The sequence below is a fragment of the Colias eurytheme genome, chromosome 12 (genome assembly GCF_061535395.1).
Source record: "Colias eurytheme isolate Ceu_HAF_F1 chromosome 12, ilColEury1 Martin Lab GWU primary, whole genome shotgun sequence".
Lineage (NCBI taxonomy): Eukaryota > Metazoa > Arthropoda > Insecta > Lepidoptera > Pieridae > Colias > Colias eurytheme.
In genome coordinates this window covers 10,225,370-10,249,162 of record NC_142991.1, presented here as the reverse complement: position 1 = coordinate 10,249,162, position 23,793 = coordinate 10,225,370, and the positions used below count along the sequence as shown (strand labels likewise).

General features: G+C 33.0%; 1 protein-coding gene across 1 annotated transcript in view; it reads right to left on the bottom strand.

Annotated features, from left to right (window-relative positions):
- The window catches only part of Ac76E (adenylate cyclase type 2 Ac76E), a 188,065-nt gene that overhangs the window by 5,870 nt on the left and 158,402 nt on the right, over positions 1-23,793 (bottom strand). The window contains exons 6-17 of the mRNA XM_090108127.1: positions 22,457-22,669; positions 15,234-15,361; positions 14,754-14,912; positions 11,112-11,244; positions 5,109-5,295; positions 3,793-3,939; positions 2,883-2,972; positions 2,289-2,416; positions 1,975-2,030; positions 1,657-1,818; positions 800-953; positions 143-226 (exon numbers count right to left, since the gene is read on the bottom strand). Of these exons, the coding sequence (XP_089964253.1) occupies positions 143-226; positions 800-953; positions 1,657-1,818; positions 1,975-2,030; positions 2,289-2,416; positions 2,883-2,972; positions 3,793-3,939; positions 5,109-5,295; positions 11,112-11,244; positions 14,754-14,912; positions 15,234-15,361; positions 22,457-22,669 (1,641 nt within the window). The remainder of the gene's footprint in view (positions 1-142; positions 227-799; positions 954-1,656; positions 1,819-1,974; positions 2,031-2,288; positions 2,417-2,882; positions 2,973-3,792; positions 3,940-5,108; positions 5,296-11,111; positions 11,245-14,753; positions 14,913-15,233; positions 15,362-22,456; positions 22,670-23,793) is intronic.

Sequence of the window (23,793 nt, the reverse complement as noted above, 5' to 3'; positions counted from 1 at the left end):
TTTATATTTTAAACATCGAGTATAGGTAGTATATACTGCATAACAAAGTGTACCTATATTTTCACAAATGATAGAGATTTAGCTAACTTCTCACTTTAGTTTAATTTAAAATGTAAATAAATTTCTAGTTAATAACATTTACCAAATTAATAACAGCACAGGCACCGATGAGAAGTGATGACACGATGAACATGGTTAGCCTTATGTAGCAATTACTGGCTACTACCTGTAAATATAAAATAAATTAATAGAATTATTTTATAATTTGACCGAGTTAGTTAAATAGCGGCAGTAGTCAGTACACATGGGGCCAAGGTGTTGGGCCAATGTGTTGGGCAAAAATGAAGGATACCAAGATTCCTGTTCACACATTGGCTTACTGATCATTTTGCATTGGCGCTTCAAAGATGGACGTAGTCCGTAGAAGTTCTTGCAGCCGCGGCAATTTATTTATACAGTGCGTTTAATTATTACATACATGTGCACCAATAACAATGAGTGTACTAAGCCGTCTGCGATGATACCATTTTCCAATCTCTATTTTCTTTTTTTATTTCTGTATAAAACATTAATAAAAAAATATGTTTAGATTTTGTTTGTTTAATATGTGTACATTTTACAGTTAATTTAATTTTAACTAAGTACCTATAAAACGAAACTTTAAAGAGTACGGACGGACGTATTGATTGAAGCACAATTTGATCAAAATCATGCTCATTGTACCTATATCGTTATTTAATTTTTAAGCACAAGTAACTAGTATATATAGTTATCATAGAAAAATAAATAAAAATCTCACCTGTCCCGGCTTAGCACAATTATCAGCATACAAATCAACATCGGTGAGTAGATGCATGCCTCTGGGTGGAAAATTGCCATCATACCACGAGAGGTAAGTAAACACTACTAGTGTTATGAGCGTTGGTCCGAATGATGCGTATAGAACTACTCCCCTGAAAATTAAATTATGTTTGGTAGTTTAGTATAGAAAAACACTATTTGTAGTCAGTTGTAGGTTTTAAGGATAAAAATGCATTGGTATGTAATTTAATATAGAATTTATATGAGTAAGTTTGAAAATTTTGTTTAGACATTGGGATAAGACTCTTCGTTTCGTAAATTGATTCATCGAACGTGACAACGTTTGTATTGTACCTACATTAAACAAATTAAAAAAAAAAATAGTTACCGATGTTACAAAAGCTCAGAGCTTATTAGTAGAGCCAGGTAAGACTATTACTTTATACTGTCTATTAAACAAAAAATACAAAAAATACATACAAAATCTTAGATCTTTCAAAAAATACATTTTTTGCCAAACCATTGAACTGATTTAGATGAAATTCGATACAGATAAAAGTTAACATACTTCAAGAGAGGCGTTTGTACCGATAAAAAATGGTTAAAAATAGTTTCACTTGAATTTATATTTTTGGTTTTATGGCATTCAAATGCTTTATAAATATAAATTTATAAAGAATAGAAAAAAGACACATAAAACTGAAAGAATAGAATAAATTCGATTGCTCTGGCGGGTCACGAGTGGCTGAATTGGTCAGGCATCCGCCCCGGAATGGCGCGAAAGGATGCGGGTTCGAGTCCCGCCTCGTGATCGAATTTTTTCTATTCTTTATAAATTTATATAGTTTCACTTACTTGGGCAACGTCAACAGCTGTATAAAAGCCAGTAACAGGAACAGTGCGCAGGCGCATGCCACATAGTACTTGAACTGCGAGTCTGACTGGCCGCGGTATTGACTCTCTTGCTCCCTGTTCTTGAACCAGAGAGTGATAGGGCTCATGCCTTCTGAATTGTTACTGAAAAATGAGATTTGATTGTTACGTATCTATTTGATAAGTTTAAAAAAAAATCAACATTGTCTTAAAATAGGGATTCTGTGTAAGTTTATAGAAAACGCAAAAAGTATAAAAAATCTACTGACAAAATTTTGCAAAACGAAAAAGAATCGGTACCTGCAATCACAGCATGTTCTTTGTGGAAGTAAATTTTGTTCAATCATAGCCAGACTCTGAAATGAAAACATTAACTTATTTGAAAAAACCATCATTGAATAGTTACATCGTACATGAAAATATTATGAAAATTGCATAAGTAGTCCGATCAATTTCCGCTTCTGCGGGCGGACTTCTTCTGCTACAATAATATTTCGCATCCAGTAAAAAAAAACAGGTTAAAATGCGCTAAGCACCACACCTCAAAGATGGTATTGAAACATGTCCATATTAAGAAGACAACAACTCTTCTAATATTTGAATCTATAACTTACCGATATCCCAATATTCTTCGCCAGAGTAGAATCAGTAATATTTGCAAATGGTTTATCAGCACCCCAACATTCTACATATTTTGTCATTTTACTCGACGGCCGAGATCTACTAGGTACTCCTGGTGTAGCTGAAATAATATTAAAGAAACTAAATACAGTTAACTCTCGGATAGTTTACTATTGTTAGTCACCCAAAGAATATAATCATGCCTATACCACGTAAAAGACTGAAATTAATGAATTATGTCATGGAAAAAGTGAGATACAGTCCATCGTAATTTATTTCATGACAATGTGTCTTTTAAAAACGAAGGATAAGGTAAGAAATACCTATGTAAGGTAATTTTAATACAATGCAATCCACCAAACAAAGGAATTTTTCACAACAAACGTAAAATTTACCAGATAATACCAGTACCAAAACATAACACTTCCCAAAACATAATTCCAAAAATATCAACAAAAAGTACTGAAGTCCAATAGATCTCACAAGTAAAAACAACATATTTCTTCAAACAACATCACCCACAACTTTCAATGACCATAGAGAGTATTCACAAAAAATTATAGACAATCTCAATGATAAATACAAACTAGTGGAATCCATAGAAATTGTGCTCAACATTCTAGAAAAGATCGGTGCTGAATGCTCTCGCTGTGGTGTCGGAGTTTCAGAAGAACGATCTAAAGAAAATATTCAAGATCTATACTAGAACGCTCTAAATAAATTTCATACTAACATAATAACTGTAGCATCAAAAAACTTTTTAATTATGCTCCCCTTTCATGAAACTATCAAAGATAATATGATGAATACTTCTATTTTTGTATACTCAAAAGATGTCACATTTGTATGTAAATTTTACTATAGAAATACTTAAAATGAAAAACTATTTGTAAGAAGATGAATTCAGTAACAAAGTTTACAGAATCTTAAATTTTCTACAGCCATATTAAAATTTAATAGAACCATACTTAGGAACCTTATTATATTTTGTACTCTGTGTTAAACTCAGTAACACGATTAGACGTGACCTTCAAGTATATTAATACAGCTCATGATCCTATTTTTATCCACCTTGAGCCTTTTTAAAAATATCACCCCATTTTCAAAATTAGACCTCAAGTATACTTGATACCAGATGAAAAGCATACTCTTTTAGGTGTATAAGAATAGATATAACATCTAAATATGTATATTTCTACATTTTATATTTAAATTCTTTAAATTTAGATTGAAATATACAACGGGAATAAATGGAGAACCTGATTTTTACGAAGCATTTTAAAAGGTTATCTTCACCGAAATAAAATAATAGTTTTAGACGCAAGAAAATGTTTTCATTTAGTTTTTAAATAACGGAAATAAAGCATTAAGATACGAATAAGTTTTGAAAGAGTATCTTGACACCACATCCACATCCAGACAGTTTTAGGAGCATATTTAGCATTTTTTTATGTTTATTCCTTATAAATGCTGTATCAATTTCAATGTTTATCTCACCTGTACCCATGATAGGACTAATTGCTCCAATAATAGATCCACTTCTGCTCTTTGGTTTTGTAACTACAGTACCATTGCCAATTGTATCGCTTGTAGCGTTATTGTTTTCAAAAGCCACCACCTTTACTGATGCTCGTCTGTTTAAATCTGTAAGATTAAAAATAACAAAATATTATAGTAAATTAGAAATGTTATTATACTTTTAAAGTGAAACTTTTATTACATCGTCTCAAACTTTTTGGTCTGTGTAGCGCATGTCGCGTGTATCGCGGCTGCCGAGTAGGTATACCTACTCGGCAGCCGACCGTCACGTGACATGCGCTACACAAAGCAGTGTTCGGAACCGTTCGAACAGTTTCACTTTTACCGTGGTTTCATAAAACCACACAACATTTTTTTATTTTAGTTTCAACAAAGAAAGAAAATGTATTTCATCAGAAATGGACCCAGTCCTACTGATAGAAGGTATGGAGAAATATCAATAAGGGAGTAACGAATCTATTACACTTTTACTCAAACGGTGAAGGAAAACATCGTGAGGAAACCGACATGTCGAAGAATCAGTTCGACGACATGTGCCATCCGCCAACCCGTACTTTGAAAGCGTGGTGAATTATTGCCTGATCCCATAAGGGAGGCCCATGTCCCAGCAGTGGGATCGTATATGGGCTGATGATGAATCTATTACAATATACAATGTGTGTGTAAATTACGCGCATATAATACATGTTCGACATAGCCTTAGTAAATAATAACATCCTATAATTGTTACAGAATTTTATTCTAAAAGAATAATAGTAAAACATAAACCTATATTCAATAGTAATTTAGTTCCTTACAGTAAGTTAGAATAGATTGATAAATGATCTGATTGGTTTAATTCTAAGAGGCCTCGTGATTGAACGTTATTGTGCCCACGATTGATATTGGTGACAAAATAATAATAGCTTTCCGTCTGTATTCCTATCGTATTCAGTTAATTGGTTTCCGAATTTAATTTCAGATCGATAGCACTCAGAAATAGATACCATTCTCTAAATATAAAATTAACATTGTCTGTTTGTAATACCAAAATCTAGTTCTTTAAGGAATTGCGTATTACAATTATATAGTTTTTACTCTAAAAACAGCAAATTGTTATCTATCTGGCTAATCTCAGAAATAGACAAACTGATATCGATAGGATTTTTTCTTCCCTTAAAATAATTCACTTTTATTTAGTACCAATAAATAATTATCGCTTAGAATTTTCAAAGACATACTTAAATAGCATAGAGTAATAAGCGTTATTGTTTAACATGAATGTAAAAGTTTACCAGGGTTCCTCATAGACTCCGTTCTCGTAACCTTAGGAGGCTCTTGTTCGACGAAGCTGTGCTGTGAAGGCGCTGGACTAATACTATCCCGCGGTTTCGTCGGTGACACGTCTTGGTATATCGACGATACGATGCTTGCCTTCCGATCAATCGTACAGACGGAGAGACGACCGTTTTCTGATGGCTTCTGTAATAGAACATTCAGTTCGAAATTTATTTGGAAACATTTAAGAATTGGTACATATGCATGAATAATGTTTTTCTGAATTGTACAAAAAATATTTAGAAAAGAAACGGAAGGAATTTTTGGAACTGAACATATTGTCAAAATAAGCGGGGTCATGGTCCATAAATAAAATAAAGACATGATTTGAATTTTTTATTATTAATATTAAAAAAATAAATAATAATAACTTCGACTATTGAAAGATATGTAGTAATAGTAATTTAAATTTTCTAGTAATGACACAATACTTAAATTTATAACAGTTATTAAGTCATTTTGGTCAAAATTAAACCCTTATCAAAATGTTTTCAGAAACAACCTCAATTATTAGTCTTCGTATAACAATTACAAAGTTTAAGGAAGGCCACAAAACGCGTAGTTAATGACCGAGTTTGGAGTCACAAAATTTAAATTACAAATACAGTCTAGATTTCTGTTTCTCCAAAAACATCAAAGTTTGTTTGAATCCTTTTTATTAAATGGCGAAAGCTATTTCTTTTGTGCTTCGGAAATCTTGTAAAAGTGGCTGCCAAGTTTAATTAGAGGCAAAAATTGTAAGCCACTTTCAAAGAGATGTTAAACTTCGGGTGGAAGTTAATAGTCGCGAAAGATCCAATAAATTATCTTTTCACCTTCGCAAACTGAATTTTAAACATTAACTGAAAACTGGATATATTTTCTTCAACATTTTTCGCTTATAATACTTTTGCGTTTAGCTATTTGACTTTAAAGACTAAGTAGGTACTTACTACGCATATAAGTATGGACCTACATTTAGAAATTTTATACCTACTAGTAGCGGTCCGCCCCGGCTTCGCCCGTGGTACATATTTCTCAACAAAAGGTAGCCTATGTTCTTTCTCAGGGTCTAAAGATTGTCTGTGCCAAATTTCATCACAATCGGTCCAGTAGTTTATGCGTGAAAACCATACATACATACATACAAACCTTTCCTCTTTATAATATTAGTATAGATGAGTGGATTTAAAACAAGGTAATATTAAATTTACCATCATCTACGTACTACGTACTATAATTGCATTAAACTTTGTGTAAGTATTTATTAAGCCGTGCCTAGAAAGTTGTTCCTAATGTCGAGATAAACAATATTAATAAGGGGCGATTTTCCAATGCTTGGATAAAACTTATCCGTCCAATAAAGTATTATACGATAATATTAAAATGTCACGTAAGTCGTAAACTGTCAAATACGGGCAATTAGAATACGTTTTTTTAAATGGTAGTTTTATACATTATTCGACGAATAAGTTTAAAAAAGAATAAACTATCTCGGCAATAACTACCAAATACATGTAATTTTCCCATATAGCAATTATTATGCAGTAAATATTTCAAACCCTCTACAATTCAACAATATTATTCTACACTAATGTTATGTATAAGTTTCAGATTGCTGCTCAATCAAGCGTTGGATAGTAACATCGGATCTATGCATTGCCAATTTCCTGACCTATGGACGGAGCCTTTGACAGAATTCATATTATAGATTGAGCTTTGAATACCTACTGCGTATAAGTCAGTGGAGTAAATAGCGAGTAATATAAGAGTTTACGGTTTATGAAGATCTTAAGTAAAAGAAAAACCAATAATATTACAATAAACATATAATTTTACAATAGTGATAGACGCGAAATATTGAGGTTTTTTAAAAGTGGCTCAAAGTCTGTATTTTTTTCATTACTTTCACGAAGACTTATGAAAAATTCAGCTGAATGCCTGGAAGGACAGCTTTTCAATCAATCAATACATACATAACTGTAACTGTAAAAAGGGCTGAGAAAGCTTATAAAATAATAAATTTTCCAACAATAAAAGTATTAGCAAAAAGTATATAGGCAATTAGCATTGCATCGTATGACTCAATTCACAAAATATAACAACCTCCATTCACATTAAGCTTTGACATTTGTACTGCAATATCCAGAAAATTGCAAGAATGTCCCTATGTCAAATTGCAAGAAAATTTGCATTTGTGAGCTTGTGATATAAATTGTGACTGTTACAAATGGAGACACTACTCCTTCCTTTAAAATATGCAATTTTTCATTGCGCAATGCCACTTTAATATGTAAAAGAGCATGTGCATATAATTTGACGTTTCAGTTATGACACTCCTGCAAGACGTACCACAATAATCAATAACTGTCTTCATTATTTTATTTGAAATCGTCTAGTTTATATTTAACTTTTGGGACATTGATAGTAGAAATTGTTATAATACATAATAATATCAATAGCCTTCCAATTATTCGAAGTCAACAAATTAATAATAATTAAATTAGTCAATAGTCATCTCAAAATCTCATCAATAGCACCTGAAGAAATCTCTAATTTGACCATTTTCTTCCATACACAATAAAACGGCGCTAATATTTCTCCTATCTCCAAGTAAACGTCGACCTTCTAGAAGTGATTAATGGTATCTGAACAATAGGGCTCTTAGTGCTTGTGATAATTCGCTCCACGTATTGTGCTGGATGATAGATCTGTTCTGTGATAATGACGTTATTTAATTAACTGGAGTTTCGTATTAAAGGAAGGTTAAGAGCTAAAGGACGTCTAGAAATTAAGCGTTAGAGCTTTTAGTTTACAGATTTTGTCACAAGTTTTAGCTTATGTACGCATTGTGTTAATAATCAAACTCAAACACAAACTCAAACATTTATTTATTCAATTAGACTTCTTATAGAAGCACTTTTGAAACGTCATATTTTTAACATTTACCACCGATTCGGAAAGCAGTATCTACGGAGAAGAACCGGCAAGAAACTCCATAAACTCAAACTCAAACATTTATTTATTCAATTAGACTACTTTTAGTAGCACTTTCGAATCGTCATTACATAAGTATTTTTAACATTTACCACCGATTCGGAAAGCAGTATCTATGGAGAAGAACCGGCAAGAAACTCCATAGTTGCTCTTTTAAAATCATATTGTCAATATTACATAATCTGTAACTTAAATCTAACTACATAATATATCATAATATGCCAAAGAACTGTCCTGTGGTTCTTACGCGACAACCCTCCATGGATTTTCATCTTCCATATATTCCTTAATGCTATAATAGGCTCTCTGAACTAATATATTTTTTACATAAGTTTTAAATTTAGCACTACCAAACTCTTTAATATTATGAGGAATTCTATTGTACAAGCGTATACCTTGACCCATAAATGAATTTTTAACTTTAGCTAATCGGAAAAATGGCATTTCAATTCTATTTCTGTTCCTTGTGCCATAACAGTGTCTATCTCCTACTCTTGTGTGTACGTCGGCATTTTTGTGTACATGCAAAATATTATTAAATATATACTGTGATGGTACAGTAAGGATACCAGTATTCTTAAAGAGATCTCTTAGTGAGTCCCGAGCACGTAAATTATATATAGAGCGAATGGCTCTTTTCTGTAAGATAAATATAGTTTCTATATCTGCTGCCCTGCCCCATAGTAGAATTCCATAGGACATAATACTATGAAAGTAGCTGAAATAAACCAATCTAGCTGTATCTTCATCGGTGAGATGCCTTACCTTTCGGACTGCATATGCTGCTGAACTGAGCTTACCTGCAGCGGTGTTGACATGGGCTCCCCACTGTAGTTTCTCGTCCAATGTTAACCCAAGAAATACAGTCGATTCTGTAGGGTGTAATACCTCCCCGTTCAAGGTAATATTTCTGCTCAACTTTTTAACGTTAGGTAGTAAAAATTCAACACAAGTTGTTTTTTTGGCATTTAATAATAAATTATTAGCAGTAAACCAGTCGGATATGTGTAAAAGAGTACTGTTCACTTCGTCAACATTTGGGTCATGCCTATCCACATTGAATATTAATGAGGTATCATCTGCAAACAGAACTATTTCACACCTATCCTGTAAATAATAAGGTAGATCATTGATATATACCAAGAACAAGAAGGGTCCTAAAATAGATCCTTGTGGAACACCAATGTTAATTGACGCACCGCTAGAACGTTCTCCATTAACAACTACAGTTTGTATCCTATCATGCAGGTATGAGGCTATGAGGTTCTGAGCTTGTCCTTTAATCCCATAGTGATTAAGTTTACGCAATAATGTACAATGTTCAACGCAGTCAAATGCCTTGGAGAGGTCACAAAATATCCCCAAAGCATTTTTTGAGTTTTCCCATGCCTTATATATATGTGTTAGTAGTGCAACTCCAGCATCTGAGCGCCCCTTTGTGAAACCAAACTGTTTGGTGTGCAGCAAATTATTAGAAGCAAAGTGACTAGTCAATTGGTTTAATATTAACTTTTCGAATACCTTACTTAATGTTGGTAAAATCGAGATAGGTCTATAGTTGTTACAGTCTTCTTGATCGCCTTTCTTAAATAGAGGTATAACTTTACTAAGCTTTAGTAAATTAGGAAATGTACCATAGTCACAACACTTATTAAATATGAAAGCTAAATTGTTTGCAATATTTTCTATTATATTATTAACTAAATTTACGGACATTCCCCAAAGATCACAAGTGTTTTTTAAATTAAGTGTCTTAAATGCTGTAACAATATCATTAGCAGTTACGTGACGCAATTGAAATAATGTACTGCACCCCGCAACATGGTCCCTCAAAAAGGTCTCTGCAAGTACTGAAGACGAGTTTAAATTATTAGTAATGCTAGCAGGGACACTACTAAAGAAATCTTCAAAAGCAAGCGCAACATCAGCATTTTTGTCAATAACCATGCCATTATGTACAAGTTTTATGGTATTACTTGATTTGCTTTTACCCATTTCACCATTAATAATAGACCAAACTGTTTTAACTTTATTATCCGAGTCGCGTATTTTATCTCTGATATACAAACGCTTCGCAGTAAAACACACAATTTTAAAAGTTTTTGAGTAATTTCTAACATATCTAAGAAAAGATGGGTCTTTATTATATTGCTTCATACCATATAACTCATAAAGAACGATCCTACACCTATGTATGCTAGGTGTCGCCCATTTACTAAATGGTAAATCCTTGGTAATATTTAAAGATTTAACTTTAAATATTTTTTCAAATTCATTATGAACTAAATTAAAAAGATTTTTAAACATTTCACAAGGATTATTATGACAGGATTGATCATTCAGTACGGGCAGGTTTTTATTAATATTATCTCTAAATTTATTAATGCCTTTTTTAGTTATAGGCCTAACATTAATTCTTTTAAATTCAGGTAAGCAATCCCATTCAAAAACTACTTTCTGGCCACAGTGATCCGAAGTGAGTGTATTGAGAATATTTTTCTCTAAACAGATGCAGTCGCAGTATATATTATCAATACAGGTTGCAGAAGTAGGTGTAATTCGTGTGGGTTCATTAAAAAGTTTATACAGATTAAATGACTGAAACAAATTAACAATTCGTGTTGCCGTTTGTGTTTGTAAAAGTATATCAATATTAAAATCACCACATACTATAACTTTTTTTTTACTCCTACATAGTTGCTCTTTTATCGCTTTATTTAATCGCTCTCCATGCCTATGTTTCACATTAATTATCATTGAAAGAAATTAATATATTTTAAATTATGAGTTGAACTTTGAACAGGGATTTAGGATCCTGCAATATATGGCAAATGATCGAAGATCACCTTAACAAAACGAGCCAAAAATATAAATTGGCATCTCAAGAATTTCGATAAGATATCGTGAAATCTGTAAAGTAGGTAACAGGTGACTGAAATGAGCTCCTGCATTTCGGTATTGAGAAAAATTCATATATCACTTACCTTAGGTGGCACAATTAGATATGTTTCGATCTTATGGTCAGCGAGGTAACCTTCTCTGGAAGCCCCGTCTCCAGGCTCCACTTCGAATTTGCCTCCGAGTTGCAGCATGGTTGCTTTGGTTATGTGAACCCGACTGTAATATAAAATAATCCATACTTAATATTATAAATGCGAAAGTAACTCTGTCTGTCTGTCTGTTACTCAATCACGCCTTAACTACTGAACCAATTTGCATGAAATTTGGTATAGAGATATTTTGATACCCGAGAAAGGACATAGGCTACTTTTTATCCCGGGAAAATGACGAAATCCCGGAAATCCCACGGGAACGGGAACTATGCGGGTTTTTCTTTGACTGAGCGGGCGAAGTCGCGGGCGGAAAGCTAGTATGGATATAAAGAACATTAAAAATGGATTAGTATGTCTTGGTTATGAGCTTTGAAGTAAAAATTCAGACTTTTCATATTAATCAAAGTTTTCATGTTGAATATAATACGAAAATAATCTTATCAAAACTAAATCAGTAATTAATAATAACAATTAGCTGAAATACTAGCACAAGTTCTGGCACAAGTTAAGATTATTTAAAAGATAATCCCCATACGAATAGCCCTTTTTACGGCTAAGTAACCAAAAACATCGCCATAAAGTAAGGTAATGCTATAACACTTAATGATGCTCAAATAATGCTTAAGCATGAAAGGAGAAGTTTTCGCGAACAATAATTAATTTAATGAAATAAAATGCCTTACTACTCATTACATACATTAGTAACAAAGAGTAGGTACCTATATATTAAAATAAAATATGATGGTGACGTTACCAAGTTTTTCAAACGTGTGTGTGTTCTTAATTACCTTAGAAAAAATGTAATTCGTGTACGGGACTATTTATTTATTTATTTCCCTATAAGAGTGATTAAATACAATGTATTTCTAGTATAATTCGAATTTAGACCCGTGATCAAATTCGCTGAAATTTTTAAACACTAAATAATAATAGCATGAATAATTCATGATGTTTTGTAGATAAAAACAAATTGCGATTCACCTTCAAAGTAATTATATAATTTCTCCTAACTGCTTAATTTTAAAGAGGTATTTCTCGGAAATTAATAGGATGACCAATGATTGTAAAAAGGTAAAAGGTAAAATTTATGTGTTTCAAGGAAGGTTACAAAATATCAAATATGTTTTAATCCCTACTAATATTATAAATGCGAAAGTAACTCTGTCTGTCTGTCTGTTACTCAATCACGCCTAAACTACTGAACTAATTTGCATGAAATTTGGTATGGAGATATTTTGATACCCGAGAAAGGACATAGGCTACCTTTTAATGCGAAATATGTACCACGGACGAAGCCGGGGCGGACCACTAGTACATAATATATAAAACTAGCTTTCCGCCCGCGGCTTCGCCCGCGTTTTCAAAGAAAAACCCGTTCCCGTAGGATTTCCGGGGTAAAACCTATCCTATGTCCTTTCTCGGGTATCAAAATATCTCTATACCAAATTTCATGCAAATTGGTTCAGTAATTAAGGAGTGATTGAGTAACAGACAGACAGAGAGAGTTACTTTCGCATTTATAATATTAGTATGGATGTAGAGCCGTTTATAACATGATCCTAAATCACTGTCAACTACTTGTCATCTATTATAATTCTGTCTAACATGTATTTATACTAAAAGGTTAATAATTGTAAATGTTAAAAATACTCATGTAATGACGATTCGAAAGTGCTACTAAATAGTAGTCTAATTGAATAAATGAATGTTTTAGTTTGAGTTTGAATTGTGATGTGATTGTTTTATGGTGCATTTAGAGAGCATTTAGATCAAACTAGAGTTGAGCAGGAGCATTATTTCGTGGTCTTTTAGTGTAAAAGAAAACTCGAATTCAGTGTTGTTCAGTATCAGAACATTGTGTAGAATCTTTTCGAATGCACTAAGAACAACGAAATAATGCTCTACGCCTGTTTACACTAAAAAAATTGAGATAGCGGGGTTAAAATGAGCATTCGCTCGTTGTGCACCGTTATCCAAAAGTATAATTTAAATCCTTGTAGGATTTGAATGAATATTGTAAATGAAAAAGTTTTTCACTATTTTCAGGAAAAATTTACTGGACAGATTTGGATGAAACTTTAGAGTACGTAACTAATATTATAAGTAATTACATCAGTAATATTTTAATAAATTTAACTAATATATTATAAATTGAGGCAATAATTCACTTTATTCGGAATAAATTCCACGTCATTTTGTAACTTAAACGCTTTAAATAAAATATTCAAAAGCGCTAAGCGTACAAGAGTGTCATTAAAAATTTCCGTACCCTAATTTCTAGGAAGTGTCCATATTTTGCAACGTCCAAGTTCTGAAGTTGAAAATGTCTACTTTATAATGTACTTAGAGTAATAGACGAGCATTTCGAATTTAAATTTAATAATAATATTATTATTATGGCTTAATTTCCATAACTTACGGCTAGGCGCCAACAGAATAAAAATACCCGGTCTTTTGGGAGGCTTAAGTGGCGACACATAATTATTATCTCCAAAATACACTCACTACTTGCCAACAACTCTAAGTTCAATGATTTGAAAAAAAAAATACCAGTATTCTTCAAATATGGTATCATTTATATCTTCTATAATATAAAAATGAATCCCAAAATGTGTTGGTAAGCGCATAACTTGAGAACGGCTGAACCGATTTCGTTAATTCTTTTTTTATTATATTCCTTGAAGTACGAGGATGGTTCTTACGTAGAGAAAACGTAAATATGTACCATGGGCGAAGCCGGGGCGGACTGCTAGTCTATAATATAAAAATGAATCCCAAAATGTGTTGGTAAGCGCATAACTTGAGAACGGCTGAACCGATTTCGATAATTCTTTTTTTATTATATTCCTTGAAGTACGAGGATGGTTCTTATGTAGAGAAAACGTAAATATGTACCACGGGCGAAGCCGGGGCGGACCGCTAGTACAATATAAAAAAAATATTTATATATTTATAAAACACAGTGAGTTTTCTCCTTTTCTATATTTCCTTCGTAATTCTGTTTGAAGAAAACTACATCACAAAGTTAACGTCAAAACGATGAAAAGTACTCAACACTTTGTGAGTCCTTGCTTCTTTGCGTGGAAAATTAAACTCAGGAATTCTATAACTCATAGCGGAATATTCATCTTAAGACAAGGCTTACAGTTTTATAAGTGGGTTTAAATGAAGTTAGAAACTAAACGGGTAAAGTATGATCTTCCTTTAATTTTATATTTATTGCGATCATGGTAATATCTGAACTAATAATATACATCTGAAGATTTTGTTTGTTTGAACGCGCAAATAAGAACTATTTATTTGTATTGAAAAGTTGTTTTTGTGTTGCATTGTCCATTTATCGAAGTTTTTTATTATTATGGAATCAGAATATCATTTTAAATCACAAATAATAATTTATGAAAAAATAAAATTATGTAAATAAATAATTCGTAAAACTGGCTGCACTACAACTACAATTCGTAAAATGTTCACCGTTATAACTTATACGTCATAACATTTTAAAAATTCATCTCTTTATTCAAACATTTCATCGCTACGTGATTACACGGTATATAACGCTACTAGGCATACCCCGCAATCCCGCCAGACTCCATGTGATTGGCCAGTGTGACGTCATCGCTCCACACGTCAAACTGCCACTTGCGCAAGCCGAGGACGCCGCACAGCACGTTGCCGGTGTGGATGCCTATGCGCATGTCTACATTGAATCCTGTGGCTTCTCTGACAAACCTGTAAAATGGTATATTTTAGTAACTTGTCTAAAAATGTTTGTATTTAGGTACTATAAGCAAATATTAGGTATTATTGATCCGTTGTATTCTGTTACTATATCCACTTCAAGGAGGGAATTCAAAAAATAAATAGTACTAATGATCACATTTCTAGTATTTTTAGGTAATCTTTGACACCTGAAAATAATGCAATTTCTACCATCATCAGTTTAAAAGAAGTACCTGACGAATTACAAAGTTAGTCACAAATTATTCTCAGCTCCTGGCAAACAAAAACTAAACAATTTATAAACATATAGTGGATATAAGGATAACATACCGAATAGCATCAATCATTTGCAAGCCCATATTGACGCAGTTGTAGGCGTGGTTCGGTCTACTGACGGGCAAGCCGGACACGCAGTAATAACAGTCGCCTAGGATCTTGATCCGCATACACTGGTTTTCCTAAATAAGATAATTAATAAAAAAGATAGATAATACTATAGAGTATAGACATTTATTTATTAACATATTAATTAACAGTAATTATACAAAATAATAATATTTAAATATGTTTATGGAATTTGAAACGATATTAATTTGCAAATCAATAACTATCTCATTTTGTAAATTTAACTCTTGGCATATTAATTATTAAAACTAGCTTCTTGAGAAATTATCTAGGGGTTCCTTGTTATTACAATATTTGACTCCAACTCTACAGCTATCAAGACCTTTAATTATAAGGATCCATAATATTGTGTTCTCCAATTTTTTACTGAATGAAAAACAGATAGAGTCGCACGTTTATAATGCTAGAACATTTTATATCATAGGCTTAATTAAATTAAAATGTATAAACACGGTACGGATCACATTAGAGATTTTGTCTGGGGTCTTGATGTTCTACGATTTAATGTTCTTTATAGTAGTTTTAGGTTCAGTACTTTAGAACTAAAACTTTGTAGGCGAAGGGACCTTAAGGATTTTGACCACAGACACACTTGGAAACAAACTTTTTAAAGTTTTAATTTTGTACAACATTGGGTCTATTCCTGTGATATTTCTCGCAAGTCTCATCGCTCTACAATAATTAATAGTTTTTGAGCAATTGGTATAGAATATTAATCTATTCCTAATTAATCATATTATTGTAAAGTATTTACAATTAGCTACGATGGTATTTACTATTGTATTTAATAAGTTAATTGTTACTATTTTCTTTTTTTTCATAATATAAATGAAAGGTTGCAAGCTGGGTCACATTTTTCATAGATTATTTTATTTCATTAAAACTACTAATAGTAGACCTTACCTACCTTTTATTTCACAAACAATAAAAAACCGTGTTAACAATTACGTTAAAACCGTGTTAACAACGTTAAATCTGCTAACCCTAAAACTTTAAATTTTTACAACATAAATAAATCAAACAACGACTCTATATTTCTGTTTTTCATATTATTTTCAACAACTTACTAACAAAATTGGGCCATCATGCTTTTTAATCATTTTCACAACATAACATAAAACATTCAAATCAACATCTTATCTACTTTGCTGTACAACAGAAAAATAGCTGCCAAGAACAAAGATCTCATGCACAAAGGTGACAATATCTTCAAAGTAGTTCACAGGTGAGCTGTCAAAGTTATCTCTATACAATGTGATTCAATGCTATAATAAGGCTTTAATAAATAGAAGCAGTATTTTTATTTAATAGATGTTTAGAAATTAAAGACTTTTTAATAGGTATTAAAAACGATTTATTTATATTACTTTACTATAAAGTATAAGAAACGACGGGTTGCATAATTTAACACGTTCAGTACGGCATCGGGTCGAAAACACCTGAAGTGAACTATTCGCGCGGGCCGGAGAGAGATTTCTATTGCTATCGCATGGGCCGGGGTAGTTTACTTTAGGATTTTTTGTAGTGAGAGTGTGACAGATATATTGACTGGTATTCTGCCACTAAATAGTACCCATAAAAGGAAAAATATTGTATCGGATCTTAAAGACCTGATACGGCCTGCAAAGAAATTTTGTCCTTGCAGGACGGATATCGGATCTAAAAGACCCGATGCCTGATAACCCGATAGCCGGCCCTTGGTGACAGGTTAGTTAATTAGTGATGTGCATAATAATTAGACGTTGCGATTTTTTATTGATATCTATTATTATATATCTAACAAAATTTTACGATTATGAGGCGGCAATGGATGCCGTGGTTGAGATTTTTGATAGTTAGAAAAAACATTTTTTTCAAAGAGAAAAACAAATTTTGGAAAATAGATTTTACATTTTTATAGTGATTCCAAGAACTTTTTGATTCACCCTCGTATTGTCATAACTGTTATAATGAAGCGCGTACTGTTTTTGAGGTAAAAATAAATAGATTTTTTTTAATTATATAGTCGATTCATTTGACATCACTAGCAATCATATTCACTAGTGCCGGGATCAGGTGTATAAGATCCTATAATTTTACTACTAATTTAACCTCCTTTAATGATATTTTTTTCAAAAACGGGTCTAATGTTGTTATGCAGTGATTCAATAACAATACATTTCAAGAAAGAATATTCAAAAAAGTCTTCAACTGGATGACACATTTCATTTTAATGTCAAAAGGTGTAACAGGTCCTTTCCACCTGATGCCGGCCGTAAATGAAGTTCACCAACAGGTCTTGTAAGCCCTATGCCGGCCCAACGATAAGTAGCCAAAATCGGGCCCCGTCTTGAACGTGTTAATGAATAAATCACGATCAAAATCCATTAAAAGTCTTAAAAATCTAAAAGCAGAAATTGATTGCTTTGAAAATAGTGCTTTTATTGTATTATGTATTAGCGAAAACACAGGCCGAAAATTTTAAAATCTATGTAAGTATATAAAAATGAAACACGTTTTCCTTGGTCACGGCATTACGCGTGAACGGGTGGACCGATTTCGATAATTCTTTTTTATTAGGTATATTCCTTGAAGTTCGAGGATGGTTCTTATGTAGAGAAAACGTAAATATGTACCACGGGCGAAGCCGGGACCGCTAGTAAAACAATATTTTACTTTCGATATTTGACAAAATTAAGTAGCTCTATCTTAAACACATAATATTATTAATTAGTTAAGTAATAATAATTAATTGAATATTCATCCAATAAATCAATTATATACCAAAGTTTTACTTATTGTGTTCGAACCATGTTCGAACAAAACAATTCCAAGCGAGCAAAACGATTATTATCTTTACTCGTAATATTCCTTTATTAAGAGGAAAAATAGCTTTCAAGTATAAAGGCTATTGGGAAAACAATACCAAGAATAATCTTTAGGTTATAAATATAAAATAAAACTCTTTGTTAATAAGCCAGTATCTAATACTACAGCAATAATATTATACTACTAATATCTAAACTAACCTACTTGATAATGCGTAGAAGAACCTACTTACCACATATCAAGTAAGAAAGATTGTAGTCGAAAAAGGTTTTGAAATATTTATGTAATTACTAAGTAAATAAGCGTTAGTAGTTTGCAAAACGATTTCAGTTATATTGCAGGTCCTTCGAACCACCCATATTACGTAAGTGTTTAATAATTATTATACTCTTATCAATTCAGAATAATGTAAAAATGACTTAATGACTGATTGATATAATATTAACGATTAACGCAAGTCAGTAGTAAGATTGTAACGAAGACGAGGGAAAACTAGAGTCTGGTGATTAATTTTAAAATAGAATGCAATTTTACGCGTGTCCTCGTGTTATTCAATTTTATTTCATTATGTACAAACTAACAATGTTCTTACTTAATGTGGGTAAATGAAAATTTATGAGCAGCAGATCCGGTACCCCATTAGACATTCATTGTAATTGCTCTCACAGCGCAATTTATATACCTTATATTTTATGCGCCTGCTAAAAAATTCGAAGCAATTTTGTGTTTATGCATTTTCTTGGTTGCGATTTCAGGAGTCATTAATATTATAGCGTGATTAAATTTTTACCTACAGTTTTATTTAGTACTTTATGTGCGCCTCGAGAGCTTAACCGGTATTTTAGATACAGACTAATCTAGAAGCACTTAACGGAAAAAAATATTTCGCCTGTAAAAAGCTTCATTATTCCTAAGTGGCATCGTTAAGTAGTATTAAGTTTTTTCTACTAACTAATAATATTTTTATATCTGCGTTTTGCGAAATCATAACAACAAATAAATAGGCTGTAATTTAAATCTAGGTCAGCTAGGATAATTTGCGAGTAATCATTAAATTACCAAAATGCAATTTAGACGTGTGAATTAATTAATTTTGAATTTAAACCATCATTACATCGTAATGGTTATTGGTTAATAAGAACGATTTGCCTTTGGTTAATTACAAGCGTTAGCGCCATTTAATTAATTTATATTAAGCTCATTAATATTATAATTTTATTCATTAGATTCTTAATTATTGGGTTATTAATCATTTGGAATCTGATAATTAATTAGGGATCGAATATTTTTGTATATTCATTTATATATTCATTCATTGGACGAATTATCCTTATTTTTTGCAGAAGGTAGTTAAACTGAAAAATGTACATAACGAAAAAAAACACTTACTTATACTTACAGGGTTACTTGTAAAACACCGGCAACCTCGCAGGATAAGATAGTCATAAGTAACAACATTTGTTCTACGACTTTTGATAATTTGTTAGATTTTATTTTCATACAAAAATAAATATTCATTTAATTTTCCGTTTGAATATTATAAACTCTACGCGCATCCCAAAAATTACGTAAACAAAAAGCGACCGAGAGGGGGAAGGGGGCGTCGCGTCGTCCATCCGATAATGAATAGAACATAGACTTACAAATGTTAGGAGAGTACAATAAAAGTTTAAAAAATCATTTAAAAATAATTTATTGCGTTATGCCAAAAGTCGTAGAACAAATGTTGTTACTTATGATGTTAGCTATCTTGTCCTGCGAGGTTGCTGGTGTTTTACAAATAACCCTGTATATATTTATTAAAACTACAGAAGGAAACATTTCTTTTTATCTAGATAGGTTGGATTGTATCATACACAACCCTTTTTTCTCAGGAAAATATCTTTTTCCCTATTTTAAATAAACAAACACGATTCTGTGTTAAAACTAGCTATTACTGCAAATAGCTAGTAACCAGCTAAAAAAAGAGCAGTTTAATTTAAACCAAAGTTTAACAAGTTAACCTCGCTCACCGATCTTGCGTATATTTACATTCCAAGATCCATAACTTTGAGCTACTTGCAGTTTACTCAACATTTAATGTTATGAAGTTTGCAGAAGTTCGCTGTTGCAGTTCTGCATAAAGCTCGGTTCTACATCAAACTGATCTTAGAAATATTCAAATTTATAGATACCTAGTAATAAGCCTTTATAGCAAAATTACAACGTTTCTTAGCGTAATAATAATAAGGCGTAGGGATGTGACGACCCCATCGCCCCCGGTTGGCATATCTACAATAGATATCCCAACCGTGCAGTCAGTCACCCCGCAGGGCACCTTGTGGCGAGGTGTCGGGGAGTAGCGACCCCGCGGGAACCGAGCGCTCCCGGGGGAGGTCCCTGTCCTCACCTCTGGACTGTCCCAGTGGCAGTTCGGAGTGAACAATGACGAGGTTCAGGATCCCCCACCTCTGGCTTGCCTTTGTTGGCCGTCCAGAGTGGAGCCGCCAGAGCTATATGCTCGGGGGTGGAAGTGTCTAATGGCGTAATAGCGGGGAAACCCGCTCCGGGCCCGCGGGCCCGCGATGGTGAAACCGGTGCCGCACCTCTCTACACCCCTAGCCGTTCAGCTGATGTTGCCCCCTTGTTGCCATTCTCGGTAACCTTTTTGGGAGCCCATCGACCGAACTGGCGAGTCACCGTCTGCCATTATTTTCAATTTTTAATATTGAAAAGGCCATAGTCCCCATAGAACCAATATACCAGTCCATCTAACACCCCCTTCCATAACCCAGTTTTGTTCATTTCCATTTTTCTGCAATAGTCCTACATTGGCCGCAGACTGCCCAGGGCTGTATCTCTATAGTGCAGTCATGGGCAGGCTGCGGCTGGTGTCCCACAACACATTAAATTCTCTAAAGGGCCTCTGCGTGTTGGACCTGTGTCCCCACGTAAGCCTCCCAAAGGACCGGGTATCTTCCTTCTGGTGGTACCCGTGTATTATGGAGAGAGACATAATAATTATAATTATTAAAAGTAAAAGTTAAAAATGTAAATTATTTACCTCTGCAGTAGAATAGTGGTTTAATTATTAATTATAATGATTAAGTTATTCAAGTGCAATTACGTTTTGAGTATCCATTGGATATGCAATTTATCTAAAAATTGATAATTATTCAAGCGGTGAGGAAAAACATCGTGGTAAAAAATGGTAAAAACGACTCTATATTCCATAACCAAAAATATTAACCATCCGCTCTTAGCCGACAAAGTTATTTAAAAGCTTAGGTATTATAATTATTAAAATATGTTTATGTTCATTGTTTGATTGATTGACTTTGTTAATAATGATTGTATAGAATGTGAAATGTAATGATAATGAAAATAATAAATGAAATTTTGATTTATAATTAAGTGACATAATTTGCATGCTGTTAATAACGGCTGAACATGCTGGAACTCAATTGTTAACATCTATGTATACCATGTTTTTTGGCAAATAAATTAATTTGAATTTGAATTTGAATTTGAATTTTCAAAAATAGCTCATAATGATGAAGTTTAAATAATTTCGTCTAGTAGATTCATGTCTCTATTCGGAAGCAAATCTATACTAATATTATAAAGCTGAAGAGTTTGTTTGTTTGAACGCGCTAATCTCAGGAACTATTGGTCCGATTTGAAAAATTCTTTAGGTGTTGGATAGCCCATTTATTGAGAATGGCTATTGGCTTTATATCATCACGCTAAGTCGACCAACAAGAGCGGAGCAATGCGGGTGAAACTGCGGGAAACAGCTAGTAATTAATAAATATCAAACATAAATTAAATTTTTGGCGTCGCGTAAGTTATTCGTTGAATTGAACGTTTGAAATCGATTATTATGACATCAACTTGCTGATAATATAAGAATTCAATTAGTTAATGAATAAATTGACAGTATGAAAATATAGAGCTTCTACATAAAATTTTAATAAAACGCTAACTAATAAATCTTTGAATCTATTTCGGAAACGACGTGAAATGATATTTCTAGCAGCAAACCGATATTTTATGTAAAAAATGTCAACAAATATTAACTGAATTCTTTAAAAATCTAATAGCCTATCTAATCTAACCTTTCCTCAAAGTAGAGTTTACTAGGTACTATGTGGTTAAATAAATAAAAAAAATCATTTAATTATACATCCAAGTCATACTTTGAAATATGCTGATTTAGTCAATACGCGTTTACTACAGACATGAACCTAAAAAGTAAATAGTATCTGACATTTTCTAGCATATTGCTTCTTTTCTTTGTATATTAGCAAAGTTCTCTTTGTAGTATATTAGTTCACATGTACAATAAATTGTAAACAAACCTGAGCGATCTGATCGAATCTGCCAAACAGTTCATTCAGCGTCTTCACCAAGTCCGAAGCGCTCAGACGTTCAGACAATGGCGTAAAGTTGACAATATCAGCATACAATATGCTGACGTTATTGTGACGTTGGACGTGCATTTCATGGAAGCGGGTCTGCTTGGAGCTGTCAGCACACGCGTCCGCCATCTTGAGCATTATGGACCTTTTCACCTGGAAATAAGGGTTGTTTTAGAATGGGAAATATCAGGATGTGTTCATGGTAAGTGTTTATCAGACGTATGTGCAGACTGAATGTTATCAATTTGACGAAATCATGAAATAAATACATTTTTTATTGGAATATAATATGACGTTTTTCCGACACCAAATTATACCTATTCATTATATGTTTTTTTTTTGAAACCGTACAGAACTACGAGGTAAGGTAAAAAGAATACTAAGCAGAATTTATTAAGATAGAAAATAAATTCATCATCTCCGGAACTTTTCCTAGCTCCTGGAAGGATGCTCACATCATTCCCCTCCCCAAAAAATCTAATCCATCAAACTTATCCGATTTCCGTCCTATTTCTATCCTACCATTTTTGTCCAAAGTACTCGAGCGCCTTATCCATTCCCAGCTTAGCACTTTCCTTAACATTAATAATATCCTTAGTCCTTATCAGTCTGGTTTCCGTCCTGGTCATAGTACGACCACTGCACTTGTTAAAGTTACAGATGACATTCGTTACGGTATGGATAGCAAGCAACTCACAGTTTTAGCACTTCTTGATTTTAGCAATGCCTTCAACATGGTAAATCATGATATTCTGCTGAGTTTGCTTCGTCTTATTAACTTTTCATCGACAGTTCTTGATTGGTTTTCAAGTTACCTGGGCGATCGGCGGCAGCGTGTTTTGATGGATGAAAAACATTCAACTTGGTGCGCAGTTGCCGCCGGTGTGCCTCAGGGTGGCGTCTTGTCACCTATTCTCTTTGCTATTTTCATAAATAATCTCACTTCTCAATTAACTTCTCCCTACCATATGTTTGCTGACGACTTACAAATTTATACCCATTCCACGCTCGATGAACTACCAAATGCTGTTCATTCTATTAACAATGAACTGGCTAAAATTGTCATTTGGTGCGATCAATTCGGCCTTAAGATCAACCCCGCAAAAAGCCAGGTTATTGTAGTTGGTAGTCCTTATCAAATATCTGAGGTTGACTGGGGTATATTGCCTGCTGTACATATTAACGGTGTTATAATACCTTTTAGTAAGCATGTTAAAAACTTATGTATTCACTTAGATCAAACTTTATCTTGGTCCCACCAGATTCAAGAACTTGGT